The sequence below is a fragment of the Schistocerca americana genome, chromosome 9 (assembly GCF_021461395.2).
Source record: "Schistocerca americana isolate TAMUIC-IGC-003095 chromosome 9, iqSchAmer2.1, whole genome shotgun sequence".
Lineage (NCBI taxonomy): Eukaryota > Metazoa > Arthropoda > Insecta > Orthoptera > Acrididae > Schistocerca > Schistocerca americana.
In genome coordinates, this window is record NC_060127.1 from 198,059,136 (window position 1) to 198,077,638 (window position 18,503).

At 36.3% G+C, this 18,503-nt stretch overlaps 1 protein-coding gene across 3 annotated transcripts in view; it reads left to right on the plus strand.

Annotated features, from left to right (window-relative positions):
- LOC124551294 (gastrula zinc finger protein 5-1-like) overlaps positions 1-18,503 on the plus strand; it is a 199,352-nt gene that overhangs the window by 101,699 nt on the left and 79,150 nt on the right. Inside the window, exon 6 of one of the 3 annotated variants that reach the window (XM_047126303.1) lies at positions 14,252-14,797. The exons of the other annotated variants lie outside the window; for them this stretch is intronic. Coding sequence (XP_046982259.1) covers positions 14,252-14,308 — 57 coding nt within the window. The 3' untranslated portion in view covers positions 14,309-14,797. Of the gene's footprint in view, positions 1-14,251; positions 14,798-18,503 lie in introns of those variants that run through there. 3 annotated transcript variants of the gene reach the window in all.

The following is an 18,503-nucleotide window of genomic DNA, read 5'->3' on the forward strand; positions in this document are numbered from 1 at the left end:
TATCTGTATCGCTGAGGCACGCAAGCCTCCCCACCAACGGCAAGGTCCATGTTTCTTTGGGGGGGGGGGGGGGGGGCGCCAAGATAAGTAACTTTAAATGTCTAATAGTACTCCATCAAAATATTAAGTGTGTAAAAAACAAAGTGCAACAGCTGGAAGTTAAAAATCTTAGACAGCACTGTTATCTGTATTACAGAGCACTGGTGCAAAGAAAGTGAAATCTTATATATTAATTTACCCTCATATGTCCAAGCATGTTCTTATTGCAGAAACACAGTGAAAGGTGGTGGATCATGTAATTATGTTAAGAACGGCATTGAATATAAAGTCAGAAATGATATTATCATGCTAAGTGTAGACAAAGACTTTGAAGTGTCAGCAATAGAGATAGTTGCTGTAAATATACCAAAGAAACTAACTATATTATGTGTATATCATTCTCCCAGTGGTAATTTAGTGATATTCTTTTGAAGCCTAGAACTAGCATTGACTCTGAAACATAATATCCTTTTGTTTGGGGACTTTAACATAAATACAACTAAAACAGATGACACCAGTAACACATCCTACATAGTTTTGGTATATCATCACTAGTCAACTGTGCAACAAGAATGACCACACATTCATCATCTACCATTGACCATGTAACTACAGATGTAGGAAGAGAAAACCGAGATGTACTTGTCAAAAAATCTGGGACTGTCTGACCATCTATGTCAGATTATAAAAGTAAAAGCTTGTGTAAAAAAAAGAATCATAACTGCATTTATATAAGAGTCTACTCTCCATCAGCTTTGCAAGAGTTTTCCTTAAAGTTAGCACATGAAAGTTGGGAAGGAGTATACATAGAAAATAAAGTGAATAGCAAGTTCTCCAATTTTATGTCTGAGTTTAAATTATAATTTGAAGAAACATTCCCCAAAGCATTAATTCCCATTGGAACACCCACCAACAATAAATGGATTACTAAAGGAATTAGAAAAAGTGCTCAAACTTGTAAATACCTAAACTCCATTAAAAAGGACAACAGTGATCCAGTTTTTTTGCACTTTTGTGATACATAGCTGTTTTATGAATTTCTCTGTGGAAATCATTCCTATTCCTCGTTTTGCAGTTGTGAAAGGATCTACAGGAAGATACTCAACACTGCAAAAAAAATCAGCCAATGATAGGTTCATAAATTTAGCCAATAATAAAAGTAAAGCTACAGGGCTATAGTGAAACAAGAAACAGGAACTGTGAAGCAGAGAGGTACAAACACACAAATCAGGAACAAGAAAAACTCAGAAAATGACCTGAAAGAATTAGCAAATTATGTGAATACCTACTTTAGCAGCATAGCAATGAACTTACAAAATTTTTTTCGAAAAGGTGCTAATCAACCAATACAGAAGCATATAGCAAACTCAATGGTATTGCTTCCCACTACTGGGAGGAAGAATGCAATGTTGTGAGGCAATTAGTATCAAAGCACCACTAACAGAAATCAGAAATGAATCCTTGAAAACTGGTTGCTTCCCTGACTATCTGAAGCATGCCAAAATTTTACCAGTTCACAAGAAAGGTGACATAGAAAACGTTGAGAACTACAGACCAATAGCCCTATTGTCATGCTTTTCCAAAGTGATGGAAACAATTCAATTCAATTTATTAGCGTCCTTGTAGTACATCATCAAAATGACGTAGGACTTGTCAATAAACATTACAATTTAAAATACATGTACATGAAAATTTATAATTGAATTTACTTGTCACTTAGACATTACAATTTTAATAGAACTATAAGAATGTTAACATAAAAATATACAAGTAGGATAACAACATAAAAAAAACTAGTGATTCTCACATCAAAGATTATTTCCATTCTTACATTAACACTGTTTCATACTTTCATAGAAACAGCAAGTATTTAAATGTGAGCAATTACATATATTTATTATGTCAGGGAAATATTAACTGCGGTTTTATTGTCAATGATTCATAAACTCTTCAATACTTTAAAAACTATTGCTCAATAACATGTTTTTTAATTCTCTTTTAAATACGTGCAGTTTTGGTATTATTTTTATTTCTTTGGGGAGAGCACTGTAGAGGATTTTGGGTTGGTATAGTACACTTTTGTGATACATAGCTGTTTTATGAATTTCTCTGTGGAAATCATTCCTATTCCTCATTTTGCAGTTGTGAAATTCTCTGTTTAATGTAGAAAATTCCTTGTGCTCTTTTAAGAAACATGTGCTTTCATATACGTATAAGGATGGTAGTGTCATGATTTTTGATTCTTTGAAAGCATGCCTACAAGAGTCTATATATCATATACCTTTTATTATTCTGACTGCCTTCTTTTGTAGTCTAAATGAATGTTTTGTTAGACTGTTGTTCCCCCAAAACTGTACACCGTATCTTAATAAACTGTGCATGAATGAGAAATAAACACATAACGCTGTTTTAATATTACATGAGCTTTTAAAGCATTCTAAGTATATAACATGTTTGACTTAATTTTTTGTTCAATGATATTGCATGCTTTTTCCCACCTTGTGTGTTCATTAAACCGTACTCCCAAGAATTTAGTGTATGATGCTTGTTCAATCTTACACTTACCCAGTTCTACTGTAAGGTTAGTTTTTATTTTATTTGTAATATGTCTGAAGGTGATCCACATTTTTTGCAATGAGTCTGTTTTCATTAAACCATCTGTCTGCTTCATCTGTTGCTACTGTAACTTTTTCCTGTAAGTCAGCTTCACTATTTGCTTTAACAAACAAACTTGTATCGTCAGCAAACAGTACTGCCTCTGCTTCAGATAGTTGACTTGGTAGGCCATTGATAAATATTAAAAACAGTAATGGCCCTAATACAGATCCCTGGGGTACTCTGTACAAAACTCTCTCGAATCTCGATGAATATGTCCTATCTGCATGGATTATCTCCACCTTCTGATACCTGTCCGACAGATATGATTCAAACCATTTGTGGGCAACTCCACGTATCCCGTAGGCATATAACTTCCTAAGCAGTAACTTATGGATGATGACATCAAAGGCCTTTGATAAGTCTAAAAACAATCACCAATTTAATTCCTTTCTATTTATGGAATTTAGAACAAGTTGTAAAAAGTTGAAGATAGCTGTTTCAGTTGATTTATTTTTATGGAAACCGTTTTGCGCATTAACCAATATTCTATTCTTAATAAGAAATTTGTATAGTCTATGATACATTATCCTTTCTATTATTTTTGAGAAACCTGACAACATTGATAAAGGCCTAAAGTTACTAACATCATATTTATCACCGTTCTTGTAAAGTGGCTTTATAGTTGACATTTTAAGTTTTGATGGAAACACCCCTGTCTTAAAAGATTCATGTACAATTTCAGTGAGATGTGAGGCTATGTTTCTTGCACTTTGCTTAATGTCTTTCTCAGGAATCCCATGACATCCACATGACATTTTATTTTTTAACTTATTTATAGCATTTAGTACCTCTGATTCAGTTACTGGATAAAGGAACATTGTCATGTCTTTCATGGGGATTTTTACCTTGCTATTGGAATTGCATTTAGTTTTAATTAAATTTATGGCTATATTTGTGAAATGTTTGTTAAATATGTTGGCAATCTGAAGTGTGTCCTTAACAGTTTTACCCCCACTTTTAGTGACAAAGCTGTTATCTTTTCTTTTGTGTCTACGTATATTTTTATTTATTACCTCCCAAGTTGACTTCATTTTGTTGTTACCTTTCTCAATATATGAATCATTATCAAGCTTCTTAGCTGCAATTATTACTTTCTTGTACAGGCTTCTATAACATTTCACATGTGCTTTCAGTGCTACATTCTTCCTGGCTGATTTATTTAACTTTCTGAGAATGTCTGATGACTTTCTAACCCCTGTGTAACCCATGTTTTAGTTTTATGTTTAGTTTCGATTCTTTGAAGCAGTGTTTGTAGCTTTCAAGGAGTGAGTCAAACTTTGTGTTGACATCACCAGTTGTTATTTTCCAGAATGTAATTAAAAATTCTTATGCTGTCATCATTTATAAATCTCCTTTCTCTGTAACTGTTATTGATAACAGGGTTCTTGTAAGATGTATCATTTAAACTCAATTTGATACCCTTGTGATCCGAGAAACCGGTGTCAATTACTTCAGTGTTATATTAACACTTGTCCTTGTTTATAAATACTTGATCTATTATAGTTTCAGACATGTTTCCGCATCTGGTAACTTCATTTACAGTTGCCATCATATTATGACACAAAAACAGATTGCACAGTTGCTGTTGTTTACTACAATCATTCTTAAAGTTAACATTAAAATCACCAAGAACAATTACATTATGTTTAAGTTCATCCAGTAGTCCCTCAAGGTTTTCCATAAAAATGGCAAAGTTGCCCAATGGTGATCGGTACAAACACACAATAGTAATTTTTAATTTGGTTAGCTCACATATACTGTATTCAAAATCTTTTTCTATCCATTTTAGTTTACATTTAATTTCTTTCGATTCTACCCCTGTCCTAACATAAATACATGTCCCACACCGTTTATGGTTGATTCTACAAAATTTGCTAATCATTTCAAAATTTGGAATAATTATGCTAGATGCTTGCATTTCTTTTACCCAGTGCTCACTTATACATAGTATGTTAATGTCTTTTTGATAGTCAGTTAATAGAACTTCTATTTCAGCTAATTTACTTTCTACTCCCTGCACATTTTGGTAGTGGATTTGCTGCACTATTTACCTTTGTACTTTCTTGTGCCTGACACTGTGAAGATTCTGCCTTTTCTTCTTCTTCGAATTGCGAAGATCCCATAAAAAATAGTCATTCGCACAGCAGCTCTTCTTATCCTGAGGCTCTTTCTTTGAGATGTCTGCAGAGCAGCTGATGAGTTTCTGGATCTAGTAGAATGGTTCTTGGCTGTTGGTGTGGTTGGAGTCCTAGTTACAGGTGAGCATGAGGCATTAAGCGTGTCGAATATGCTGACAGCTTCATCCTTGGAGGTTTCAGGTGCACATGAGTTTACACTATGTTTGTAGGCTTTCTCATCTGAAGAAATTGTTTCCGCTTCAACTCTGCTGGATGTTCCTGACATTTCTGCTGGTACCTCATATTCTACCACTCCTTCAGATACTGGTACTGGTATGTTAAGTATCTCTCTCATCTTAGACGTTTCCTTGCAAATTTCCATTTGCTCAGTTACTGCTATGGTGAGGATACCAAGCAGTTTGTGTTGATCATTGAGATTATTTATTGTTTTCATAATTTGAGCACAGACATACAGTTGTCCTGCTCTATTTAGGAGATCTCCACTGTTTATGAAATGTTGCTTTCTGAAATCCAGCTGGACAGATGTTGAATTTGGGTAGCACTTTGTTATTTTGTGAAGCAGTCTGTTAGTTTTTTTGATTTCTTCGTTAACACGAGACTTCTTAAAAAAATTGTATGGAATGCTGGTTACCATCACATGTACATTTTTGAGCTTTTCGAGCGTCTCTCTTAGCTCTCGTCTTGCTGATAATACATCATTGCGGTGGACATCTACTCCGCCCCCTATGATTAGAACACAATCATTTTTCTTTATCCTGATACTCAGATTTTCACAGTTCTGATGATATCTTTCAGTGGAGCATCAGGTTTTATTATGCTAGTAACATTGGATCCTGGGTTATGTAGGGTTTCTGCCAGTGTTTTTCCGAGACTGTCGGCAAGTATATATCCAGTAAAAGCATTATTTGTTGTGCTCAAGTCTTCCGAAGTTTTGTAGTCTATTATACGATCTCCTTTCTTTTCACAGTCTCTACGTATTTTGATCTCTGCCCAAACTCTTTGCCTTTACAAATGTCTGCTTCTCTCTCTCTCTCTCTCTCTCTCTCTCTCTCTCTCTCTCTCTCTCTCTGTGTGTGTGTGTGTGTGTGTGTGTGTGTGTGTGTGTGTGTGTGTGTGTGTGTGTGCCTGCCTAAGGTAAGTCTTTCCGCTCCTGGGATTGGAATGACTCCTTACCCTCTCCCTTAAAACACACATCCTTTCGTCTTTCCCTCTCCTTCCCTCTTATCTGATGAAGCAACCGTTGGTTGCGAAAGCTTGAATTTTGTGTGTATGTTTGTGTTTGTTTGTGTGTCTATCAACATGCCAGCGCTTTCGTTTGTTAAGTTACATCATCTTTGTTTTTAGATATATTTTTCCCACGTGGAATGTTTCCCTCTATTATATTTATATTATTAACAGATTTTAACGTGTGTTAAGTGATGATACTCCATTCAATTCACATTCACGAAGCTTTGCTTTTAGGACTTTTATTGTTTTTTTATCACTTTGCATTAATGTATCTAACACATGCAGAATGTATCCATAATTGTGATTCTAAGCAAAGTCTGAAACCATTTTGCACATTTTAATTACAGATTCCCCCCCCCCCCCCTATGAACCATGGACCTTGCCGTTGGTGGGGAGGCTTGCGTGCCTCAGCGATACAGATAGCCGTACCGTAGGTGCAACCACAACGGAGGGGTATCGGTTGAGAGGCCAGACAAACGTGTGGTTCCTGAAGAGGGGCAGCAGCCTTTTCAGTAGTTGCAAGGGCAACAGTCTGGATGATTGACTGATCTGGCCTTGTAACAATAACCAAAATGGCCTTGCTGTGCTGGTACTGCGAACGGCTGAAAGCAAGGGGAAACTACAGCCGTAATTCTCCCGAGAGCATGCAGCTTTACTGTATGATTACATGATGATGGCGTCCTCTTGGGTAAAATATTCCGGAGGTAAAATAGTCCCCCATTCGGATCTCCGGGTGGGGACTACTCAAGAGGATGTCGTTATCAGGAGAAAGAAAACTGGCGTTCTACGGATCGGAGCGTGGAATGTCAGATCCCTTAATCGGGCAGGTAGGTTAGAAAATTTAAAAAGGGAAATGGATAGGTTGAAGTTAGATATAGTGGGAATTAGTGAAGTTCGGTGGCAGGAGGAACAAGACTTCTGGTCAGGTGACTACAGGGTTATAAACACAAAATCAAATAGGGGTAATGCAGGAGTAGGTTTAATAATGAATAGGAAAATAGGAATGCGGGTAAGCTACTACAAACAGCATAGTGAACGCATTATTGTGGTCAAGATAGATACGAAGCCCACACCTACTACAGTAGTACAAGTTTATATGCCAACTAGCTCTGCAGATGACGAAGAAATTGAAGAAATGTATGATGAAATAAAAGAAATTATTCAGATTGTGAAGGGAGACGAAAATTTAATAGTCATGGGTGACAGGAATTCGAGTGTAGGAAAAGGGAGAGAAGGAAACATAGTAGGTGAATATGGATTGGGGGACAGAAATGAAAGAGGAAGCCGGCTGGTAGAATTTTGCACAGAGCACAACATAATCATAACTAACACTTGGTTTAAGAATCATGAAAGAGGGTTGTATACATGGAAGAACCCTAGAGATACTAAAAGGTATCAGATAGATTATATAATGGTAAGACAGAGATTTAGGAACCAGGTTTTAAATTGTAAGACATTTCCAGGGGCAGATGTGGACTCTGACCACAATCTATTGGTTATGACCTGTAGATTAAAACTGAAGAAACTGCAAAAAGGAGGGAATTTAAGGAGATGGGACCTGGATAAACTAAAAGAACCAGAGGTTGTACAGAGATTCAGGGAGAGCATAAGGGAGCAATTGACAGGAATGGGATAAATAAATACAGTAGAAGAAGAATGGGTAGCTTTGAGGGATGAAGTAGTGAAGGCAGCAGAGGATCAAGTAGGTAAAAAGACGAGGGCTAGTAGAAATCCTTGGGTAACAGAAGAAATATTGTATTTAATTGATGAAAGGAGAAAATATAAAAATGCAGTAAGTGAAACAGGCAAAAAGGAATACAAACATCTCAAAAATGAGGTCGACAGGAAGTGCAAAATGGCTAAGCAGGGATGGCTAGAGGACAAATGTAAGGATGTAGAGGCCTATCTCACTAGGGGTAAGATAGATACCGCCTACAGGAAAATTAAAGAGACCTTTGGAGATAAGAGAACGACTTGTATGAATATCAAGAGCTCAGATGGAAACCCAGTTCTAAGCAAAGAAGGGAAAGCAGAAAGGTGGAAGGAGTATATAGAGGGTCTATACAAGGGCAATGTACTTGAGGACAATATTGTGGAAATGGAAGAGGATGTAGGTGAAGATGAAATGGGAGATATGATACTGCGTGAAGAGTTTGACAGAGCACTGAAAGACCTGAGTCGAAACAAGGCCCCCGGAGTAGACAATATTCCATTGGAACTACTGACGGCCGTGGGAGAGCCAGTCCTGACAAAACTCTACCATCTGGTGAGCAAGATGTATGAAACAGGCGAAATACCCTCAGACTTCAAGAAGAATATAATAATTCCAATCCCAAAGAAAGCAGGTGTTGACAGATGTGAAAATTACCGAACTATCAGCTTAATAAGTCACAGCTGCAAAATATTAACACGAATTCTTTACAGACGAATGGAAAAACTAGTAGAAGCCAACCTCGGGGAAGATCAGTTTGGATTCCATAGAAACACTGGAACACGTGAGGCAATACTGACCTTACGACTTATCTTAGAAGAAAGATTAAGGAAAGGCAAACCTACGTTTCTAGCATTTGTAGACTTAGAGAAAGCTTTTGACAATGTTGACTGGAATACTCTCTTTCAAATTCTAAAGGTGGCAGGGGTAAAATACAGGGAGCGAAAGGCTATTTACAATTTGTACAGAAACCAGATGGCAGTTATAAGAGTCGAGGGACATGAAAGGGAAGCAGTGGTTGGGAAGGGAGTAAGACAGGGTTGTAGCCTCTCCCCGATGTTGTTCAGTCTGTATACTGAGCAAGCAGTAAAGGAAACAAAAGAAAAATACGGAGTAGGTATTAAAATTCATGGAGAAGAAATAAAAACTTTGAGGTTCGCTGATGACATTGTAATTCTGTCAGAGACAGCAAAGGACTTGGAAGAGCAGTTGAATGGAATGGACAGTGTCTTGAAAGGAGGATATAAGATGAACATCAACAAAAGCAAAACAAGGATAATGGAATGTAGTCTAATTAAGTTGGTTGATGCTGAGGGAATTAGATTAGGAAATGAGGCACTTAAAGTAGTAAAGGAGTTTTGCTATTTGGGGAGCAAAATAACTGATGATGGTCGAAGTAGAGAGGATATAAAATGTAGGCTGGCAATGGCAAGGAAAGCGTTTCTGAAGAAGAGAAATTTGTTAACATCCAGTATTGATTTAAGTGTCAGGAAGTCATTTCTGAAAGTATTCGTATGGAGTGTAGCCATGTATGGAAGTGAAACATGGACGATAAATAGTTTGGACAAGAAGAGAATAGAAGCTTTCGAAATGTGGTGCTACAGAAGAATGCTGAAGATTAGATGGGTAGATCACATAACTAATGAGGAAGTATTGAATAGGATTGGGGAGAAGAAAAGTTTGTGGCACAACTTGACCAGAAGAAGGGATCGGTTGGCAGGACATGTTCTGAGGCATCAAGGGATCACCAATTTAGTATTGGAGGGCAGTGTGGAGGGTAAAAATCGTAGAGGGAGACCAAGAGATGAATACACTAAGCAGATTCAGAAGGATGTAGGTTGCAGTAGGTACTGGGAGATGAAAAAGGTTGCACAGGATAGAGTAGCATGGAGAGCTACATCAAACCAGTCTCAGGACTGAAGACCACAACAACAACAATTACAGATTACACATACGATTACTTTAGAATTACTGTTTTCTCGAGAGAAACTATCACACACTGCTGGTACTGACGCCATCTTATAATATAATGAAAAACAGCCTTTTGAGCTATCTAAGTAAATTCAACCTCCTCTCCAATGACCAGCATGGTTTCAGGTCTGGTAGACGTACAGAATCTGCAATAGTACATTTTACAAAAACAGTTTTAGAAGCATTAGATGAGAACAGCTATGTAACTGGCCTTTACCTAGACCTGTCTAAGGCATTTAATACAGTTGACCACCAGAAGCAGTCGCATAAATTAGAGACACTAGGAGTAAGGGCAGTGGTTCTCAAATGGTTTCGTTCATATCTAGAAACCAGAGTACAGTCAGTAGATATCACACGTCTCCAGTGGATCAAAGTACATTGAGAAACATATATCTGATCCACAATATATCAATATTGGGGGGTCCCTTAAGGAAGTGTACTAGGCCCTGTATTATTTCTGGTGTATATAAATGATCTCCCGCAACATATCAGCCATGGAGAGAAGATATTCTTTGTGGATGACAGCAACATAGTAATCACCAGGAAGACACCACGACAAATTTTGGAAAATTCTACTGAAGTGCTGAGGGATGTTCACAAATGGTCTCAGGAAATCAAAGTAACTCTCAATGTAAAGAAAACAAATACAATATGCTTTAGAATGAACAGAAAACGGAGTCCCTTAAATTTTAAACTAGATAACATCTCCATAGATGATGAACCTACAACAAAACTCTTAGGGTTGCACATTGACAGCCAAATGAAGTGCAATGAGCATGCTATGAAACTCTCGAAAAAGATATCCACAACATATTATGCACTTAAGAGTCCTTGTATCTGCATGCAGTAGTGAATGTTTGAGAACTGTATACTTTAGTTATGTTCTTTCAGTAATCAGTTATGGTATTATTTTCTGGGGAAACAGTGCTCAGAATTTGCAAACAGTATTTAAAATGCAAAAGAGAGCAGTAAGAATTATAACGAAAAGCAGTAAGCGGGCCCACTGCAGAGAACTTTTCAAAATGTTAGAAATTCTAACTGTTCCTTGTGAATTTATATTCCAAACCATAGTAGTGTACATCAAGAAAAATATAGAAAATTATAGCATAAACAGCAGTTTTCATAACTATAGTATGAGAACAAGTCACTGTCTTCACCTAGACAGGAAGAATAAACATAAGACTCAAAATATCTTCTTGTATGAAGGTGTAAAACTCTATAATATACTTCCGCAGAAAATAACAGCAGCAGATAACATGTACCGCTTTAGGAAACATCTTAAATGGTTTTTGCAGGAACACTGCTTTTACACTATAAGTGAATTCCTTAGTACAAAATGATTTGACAATATTTTGATAAAGAGCAAAAATGATTGTAAATAACTTATATGTCACAATGTTTAATTACATGTAACAACAAACTGTATAAATATATTAATGTACGCAACTGACAACATCCATACATTTTAAAATGTCCACGGATGGCTGAATAAATAAATGAACCTCCCAATGCAGTACACTTCTGACATAGAGGTATACAGCATGTTTAAAAAGATTGTATATTCTTACTGGTCAAAACTAGAAAAAAAGGTTCCTATAAACCCATGTCTGGAAACAAATGCTTTTTGATGCTTAAGCTATTTTGCTTGTCTCTGGAGTTGTCAGTACGTGGTGATGTAAACTCTTCCTGCTAGTGTTCATTGCTTGTTTGTCATCAGTTGTCAGTCTCTGTACTTACAAGAGGACCTCACAGACTGGCCTTTTTAAATTTTCTTCTTACTTGTAGGAATCGAAAGTCACTGTCCGAACATCAATTTCCTGAAGTAGTATGGTGCAATACTCAAATAACTTGATAAATTAACATTTAAAGATTATAAGATTTCAGAGTACTGTTAAGTAGAAAACATTTACACTGAAGTGCCAGAGAAACTGGTTTAGGCATGCATATTCAAATAAAGAGATATGTAAACAGGCAGAACATGGCACTGCAGTTGGCAATGCCGATATAAGACAGCAAGTGCCTGGCGCAGTTGTTAGGTCGTTACTGCTGCTAAAATGGCAGGTTATCAAGATTTAAGTGAATTTGAACGTGGTGTTATAATTGGCACATGAGCAATGGGACAGCGTCTCTAGTGATGAAGTGCAAATTTTCCCATATGACCATTTCACAAGTGTACTGTGAATATCAGGTATCCAGTAAAACATCAAATCTCTGTCATTGCTGCGGCTGGAAAAAGATCCTGCAAGAATGGGACCAACAAATAGAGAGACTCATTCAATGTGACAGACTATAAAGTTTCTCCTGGATCATTACATTTAACTTAACTTTCAATTGTGTGGAATTCATTTGATGAAAGAGTATAACAGTTTCCAACTTCACAAAATTTATTGACAACTGAACTGCATACTCATCACGTTAACAAAACACAGACTGACATACTTCACAGATCTCTTTGCTCTTTGACTGACTGACAAAACAACAACTCAATAACTCACTGACTCTCTCACAGAATCACTGCTTTGCTTTATATAGAATTTTAACAACAAATCTCAAAATAACCCATTATTAATTTTGTACAATTTTGATGTTACAATTAAAATGTGCAAAACATAAAGGAACTGATGTTAAAGCCAAATAAGGTACAAAATACAATATTAATTGACATAATTTTTATAGTATCATCACTAGTTTTAAATATGAAAATCGATCTGAACTTTAATTACAATAATGTCTTTTGTATTATTTTAATTACATAGTTAAAATCAGTTTGGATTTGGTTATTAACATTCACTGACAGTACAAATCTCGTGCTTTATCTGTAAAATTTACAAAGCATTATCCATAAAATTTACAAATGAGGCCTTAAATTCTGAAAATCGGAAAGTTGTGTGGTGTAAACAATTGGAGAGTTAATTAGAAATGTAATTACAGAGGATATTAATTACAGAGGAGGACATAAAAATAGATAACAAATGAAAATACATTGCTTGGTAATAACTTTAAGCCTTTTCTCAAGATAATGATGTTCCCTGTGTCAACCCACCAATCAGCTGCAATTAAGGTACTTAGAGGCACCAATTACTTATGCCAACATTTCCACAGCCTCTTAATATTTGCTGCCAGATATTTAACCCTTCAATTTCTTGATTAAACATCTAAATCAGCACATGTACATAATTTACTTAATGACAACAATTCCCTGACAATCATGATAATATACGTCCTTCCAGAATATTCTATATGCTTTCACAATAAATATCAAGTGTTTTAGCAAATTGGACAGAATTTTATATGTATAAAGTCCCTAGTAAGCACTGACTAGTCCGATAACTATCAGGATGCATATAAAAAGAAAAGGTGGTATCAGACATTTCATATGATTCTTGGGGGAGGCTGTATTGTTATAAGATGTGCAACCCTTCAGCAGATTGCTGCAGATTTCAATACTGGGCCATCAAGTGTCAGCATATGACCCATTCAATGAAACATCATCGATATGGGCTTTCAGGGCCAAAGGCCCACTTGTGTACCATTGATGACCGCACGACACAAAGCTTTATGCTTGCCTGGATCCGTCAACACTGACATTGGACTGTTGATGACTGGAAACATGTTGCCTGGTCAGACAAGTCTCATTTTGAATTGTATCGAGAGGATGGACGTGTACATGTATGGAGAGAACCTCATGAATCCATGGACCCTCTATGACAGCAGGGGACTGTTCAAGGTGGTGGAGGCTCTGTAATGGTGTGGGGCGTGTGCAGTTGGAGTGATATGGGACCCCTGACACATCTAGATATGACTCTAATAGGTGACACGTACATAAGCATCCTGTCTGATCACCTGCATCCATTCATGTCCATTGTGCATTCCAGCAGGACAATACGACACCCCACGCGTCCAGAATGGCCGCAGAGTGACTCCAGGCACACTCTTCTGAGTTTAAACACTTCTGCTTGCCACGAAACTTCCCAGGCATGAACATTATTGAGCATATGCGGGATACCTTGCAATGTGCTATTCGGAAGAGATCTCCACCCTGTTGTACTCTTACTGATTTATGGACAGCCCTGCAGGATTAATTGTGTTAATTCCCTCCAGCACTACTTCAGACATTAGTCGAGCCCACGGCACGTCGTGTTGCTGCACTTCTGCATGCTTGTGGGGGCTCTGCACGACATGAGGCAGGTGTATCAGTTTCTTTGGCTTTTCAGTGTATAATCGATTAACATAATTGGCGGTAGCTCACCATGTGACATAGAAGCAATCGTGGAGTTGTTGGATTGAATCATATTAGAAGTGAAATGTTTTCTTACTTTTGTTTAAATTCCATATTTATTACAAAATGAAATGTTAATTATCATGTATTGAATCATTTTTAATTAAAATGACATACCACTGTTTTTAATTATTGCTCATGTGAAAATAAATTGAAGTGTGATATACGTGTGAAATGCCTTATTGTTAAATGATAATTACTAAAATTAATACACTAAACTCTTGTTAGGCCATCCTCTCAGTAGTCCAGCCTACTAGCAACATCTCGTTGTTCAAGTGGAAATGACATAAAATAATGAATTCTTCCTTGTAACAATGTTGTTAATTACAACATTAAACGATGCTGTATATGTTTGAAATTGTGGGTTTCTTTATGGTTCAGTGTCATGGCATCTAAAAGGAAATGTGTTATGCTAGACCTCGAGCGGAAACTCAGAATATAAGATGAAGCGAGGTTCTTTATAGAAAGCCATTTCTACTGAGTACAGTGCTGGACAAGCAATTGTTTATGATCAGACTTTAACATATGAAAAATAATCAAAAGTATACAAGAAAGTTATGGTGATAGTGATTTAGAACAGGACATAACATGAGAGAACATGAAAATATATCTCACGTCTGGTGCTGAAGCTACAGACATCTTTCTGGAGTACATTATGCAACAATCAGAAAAATGTAGTACTAATGTAATACTTGTAAAGCCTTTGTAGGATAAAGCATACTGCTGTTGTGTATCATTACTGTGACAAATAAAAATCTGGGATATGTTTCATAGTGGGTGATATTACCGTATATGTACACACTTAAGAACTAAGTTCTCTATTAAAATGAATGTATCTTGGATTTAATAAAGTATAACTCATATGTGTTTACAGTGAATTCTCAATAATCCAGCACCCATATGTGCAAGGAATGGTCAGATTAGCAGGAGCCTAGATACTATCTACATCAACAATACTGTTTAATCTCAATAATAAATATCTTATTTGCCATTTGACATTTTGCACTTTAATACCATATTTCAGTTTATTGTGGCTACTGGCATTTTCATGCAATTAGCAGTTAAAAATAGACATATTTCTATTTAGCTAGTTAGTGAAAATTTGTGCTTAAGTATTTGTTAACTATCACTTCTACTGGTTAATAGATATGACATATAAGTAAAGTAAAAAAGTTGCAAATAATGAGATTCGAACCAGCAACTTTACAAGTACTAAAATTTCATGCTACGTGCTCAGCTACCAATGACTGTGTTAACACATCACATATGTTTTTTACTTAACAGGACTCAGGTATCTTCTAATCCTCAAATACAGTTTCCTTTTTATTTATTTATTTATTTATTTTTGAGTATTGCACTTTAGGAAATCATTGTATAGGGATAGAGCTTGTAAGTATTATGAGGGCAGACAGTCTAAGGTTCCCTTGCAATTTCTCAGATTGTAATACTGTTGTCCAGACAGTAGCAATTGTAACGGCCTCCTAAATCAGTTTAAATCAGGGTCCATTGGCATCAGAATAACATTAGTGATTCTGTGGAGTGTGAACACTATAAATAGTGAAATGGAGTCCTATTACTCCATGTGGTAAACGGCAGACATGCTGATCTGATATGGTTTACATAACTGTGTTAGTCAATGGCACATTGTATGAACATTGTCTGACACCATCACTGCATTCCATCTGAAAATGTGTTCAGCAGATTCTTCCAGCAACTTGCAGAAATGTGGTCATTTGCAACAAAGATAACAGATTGCAATAGACTTAGTTCACATGCCAATGAGCAGGAGCAAGTGTCATGATGAGGAGAAAATGATGCTAATACAAGCGTGTGAAGATTGAAGTGTCTGACAGCATAAGCATTGCCCTTGTATGGTAAATTCTGCATGAGCAGTCAGTGCAAGCTCTCAAGTCACTGGACTGCCATGCCAGGTTACATTACTGTCGGTGGAGTCTTAAGACGGAGGGCTAAAGATCCTCTGTTCACAGCTTGTTTTTTTATTTATGATTATGAGGGTCATACTGAGGTAATATGAGTAAATTTACCTGTGGGGCCATGTGCAAGTCATTGAGCTGCATGGAAACAAGGCATCAGTCTCACTTTAGTATCAATGTGTGGACAGAAGTTGTGGGTGACAGACTCATAGTGTCACACACTTTATCAGACAAATTAGCAGATGCTGTTCATCATCGTTTTCTGTGCACAAAATTACCTACACTACTCACAATAAAATACTTGTTTGGAATTCCACCCAAGTGCAAGAGAGAATGAACTGACAAACTGTAGAAAGTTTAATTAAATTTGAATAGATTTCTCTCTTCCACTGACACACAATAAAGGCATGAATATGAAGGTAATATAAAATTCGTCTGTCTATTATTTACTTGGGCCCATATTCACATAAGATTAATGCAAGTTCCACAAAAGTTCTAACTCAGTGACTGACATAAGCATTGTATTCATAAACGACATGTATAACGAAATGCAAATAATGTCTTTCAGAAAATTAAGTGGTTCTTTGCAAATGGACTCTCACTAAATTTTGAGAAAACACAGTTTATACAATTCTGTACAGTAAATGGCATACCGGTAACACCATTGATAAATATAGACTATGAACAGAAGTCTGTTGCTAAGGTAGAATACTCAAAATTTTTGGGTGTGAGCCTTGATGAGAAATTGAATTGGAAGAAACACATCAATGATCTTCTGAAACGGTTAGATTCAGCTACTTACACTATTAGGGTTATTGCAAATTTTGGTGATAAACATATCAGTAAATTAGCCTACTATGCCTATTTTCATTCACTGATCTCATATGGCATCATATTTTGGGGCAATTCCTCATTAAGAGAGAAAGTATTCATTGCACAATAGCGTGCAATCAGAATAATAGCTGGAGTCCACCCAAGATCACCTTGCAGACATTTATTTAAGGAACTCAGGATATTCACAGTACCTTCACAGTACATATATTCACTTATGAAATTTGTCATTAATAACCCATCCCAATTCAAAAATAACAGCAAAGTGCATAGGTACAACACTAGAAGAAAGGATGATAGTGACTATTCTGGATTAAATCTCACTTTGGCACAGAAAGAGGTGAATTATGCTGCCACAAAAATCTTTGGTCATTTGCCAAATAGTATTAAAAGTCTGACAGATAGCCAACCAAGATTTAAAAGCAAATTAAAAGAATTTCTGAATGACAACTCCTTCTACTCAATAGATGAATTCTTAGATTGAAGTAGCAACTGCAAAAAAAAAAAAAAAAAAAAAAAAAAAAAAAAAAAAAAAAAAAAAAAAATTAATTAATTAATTAATTAATTATTTTGTGTAAAGAAAACTTATATAAAAGTGACACGTTCCACATCATTACGAAATGTCATATTCGTGATCTATGCAACAAGGATTAATATATGTATGTATGTATGTATGTATGTACTGTATGTATGTACAGCACTAATTGTTAAGGTGAAGTAAGCACACAATATGAAAATTTATTAAATATTAGTAAGGAATGGAAGAATAGAACATACATGACAACTATAATGGTACGTACATGCATTTCAGACAACATAAAACAGTGCAGTTTTACATCCATTGGAGTGTAAACACTTGCTGAATAGAAAGGAAGTAATCAAAAGGCTACCATCATAGTTAATCAGACAGGTAACGTAGATAATGGAAATGTAGATGTGTATCAGTTCACATGGTGTTTATGAGCCACAATACAATATTTCTGAAATTATAATGTAATTGGATAGATAAAAAATCTACTCACCAAGCTGCGGTGGGAGAACACGCTTTCAAAATGTGTCAAAATTTGCAAGCACTGTGAGTTAGTGGCTTTTTCTTCTGACAGAAGGGTTGAAGGGGAAGGAAGACAAGTGAAGGAAAAGGACAGGTGAGGTTTAGAAAAAAGAGTAGTTTGGAAAAGTCACTCAAAACACCGGATCAGTGGAGATGTACCAAGTGGCAAGTCTGCCCTCAGTGAGGGTTCTGGGTGACTTTTCTGAACTCTACCCCTTTTCCTAAACCTCATCAGTTCTTTTCCTTCGCCCTCTTCTTTCCCCTTTGACCCTTCTGTAAGGAGGAGGAGCCACTAGCTCTGAAAGCTTGCAAATTTTAATGCCTTTTGTATGTTTGTTCTCCTGCCACCACTTGGTGAGTACATTTCTGAATCTATCAAATTACATTACATTTTTCAAAAATTGTCTGCTTCTATACATAAGTGAAAAATAATATAAATGTTTCTGTATATACAGGTGTAGCATAGATTTACCAGTTTGAGTGAAAGAATAAAATATGACCATAAGTGAAATAACAGCTCCTTTTTACCCAAAACTGAATAATGTGAGTAATATTGCTCATCAGTCATCAAGCATAGAACAGATGTTTTAAAGTGACATTATGTAAACTGAGAGAAAACCTATGCTTCACTAAATGTTTTGCAAAACTCAAAAACAACCCAACA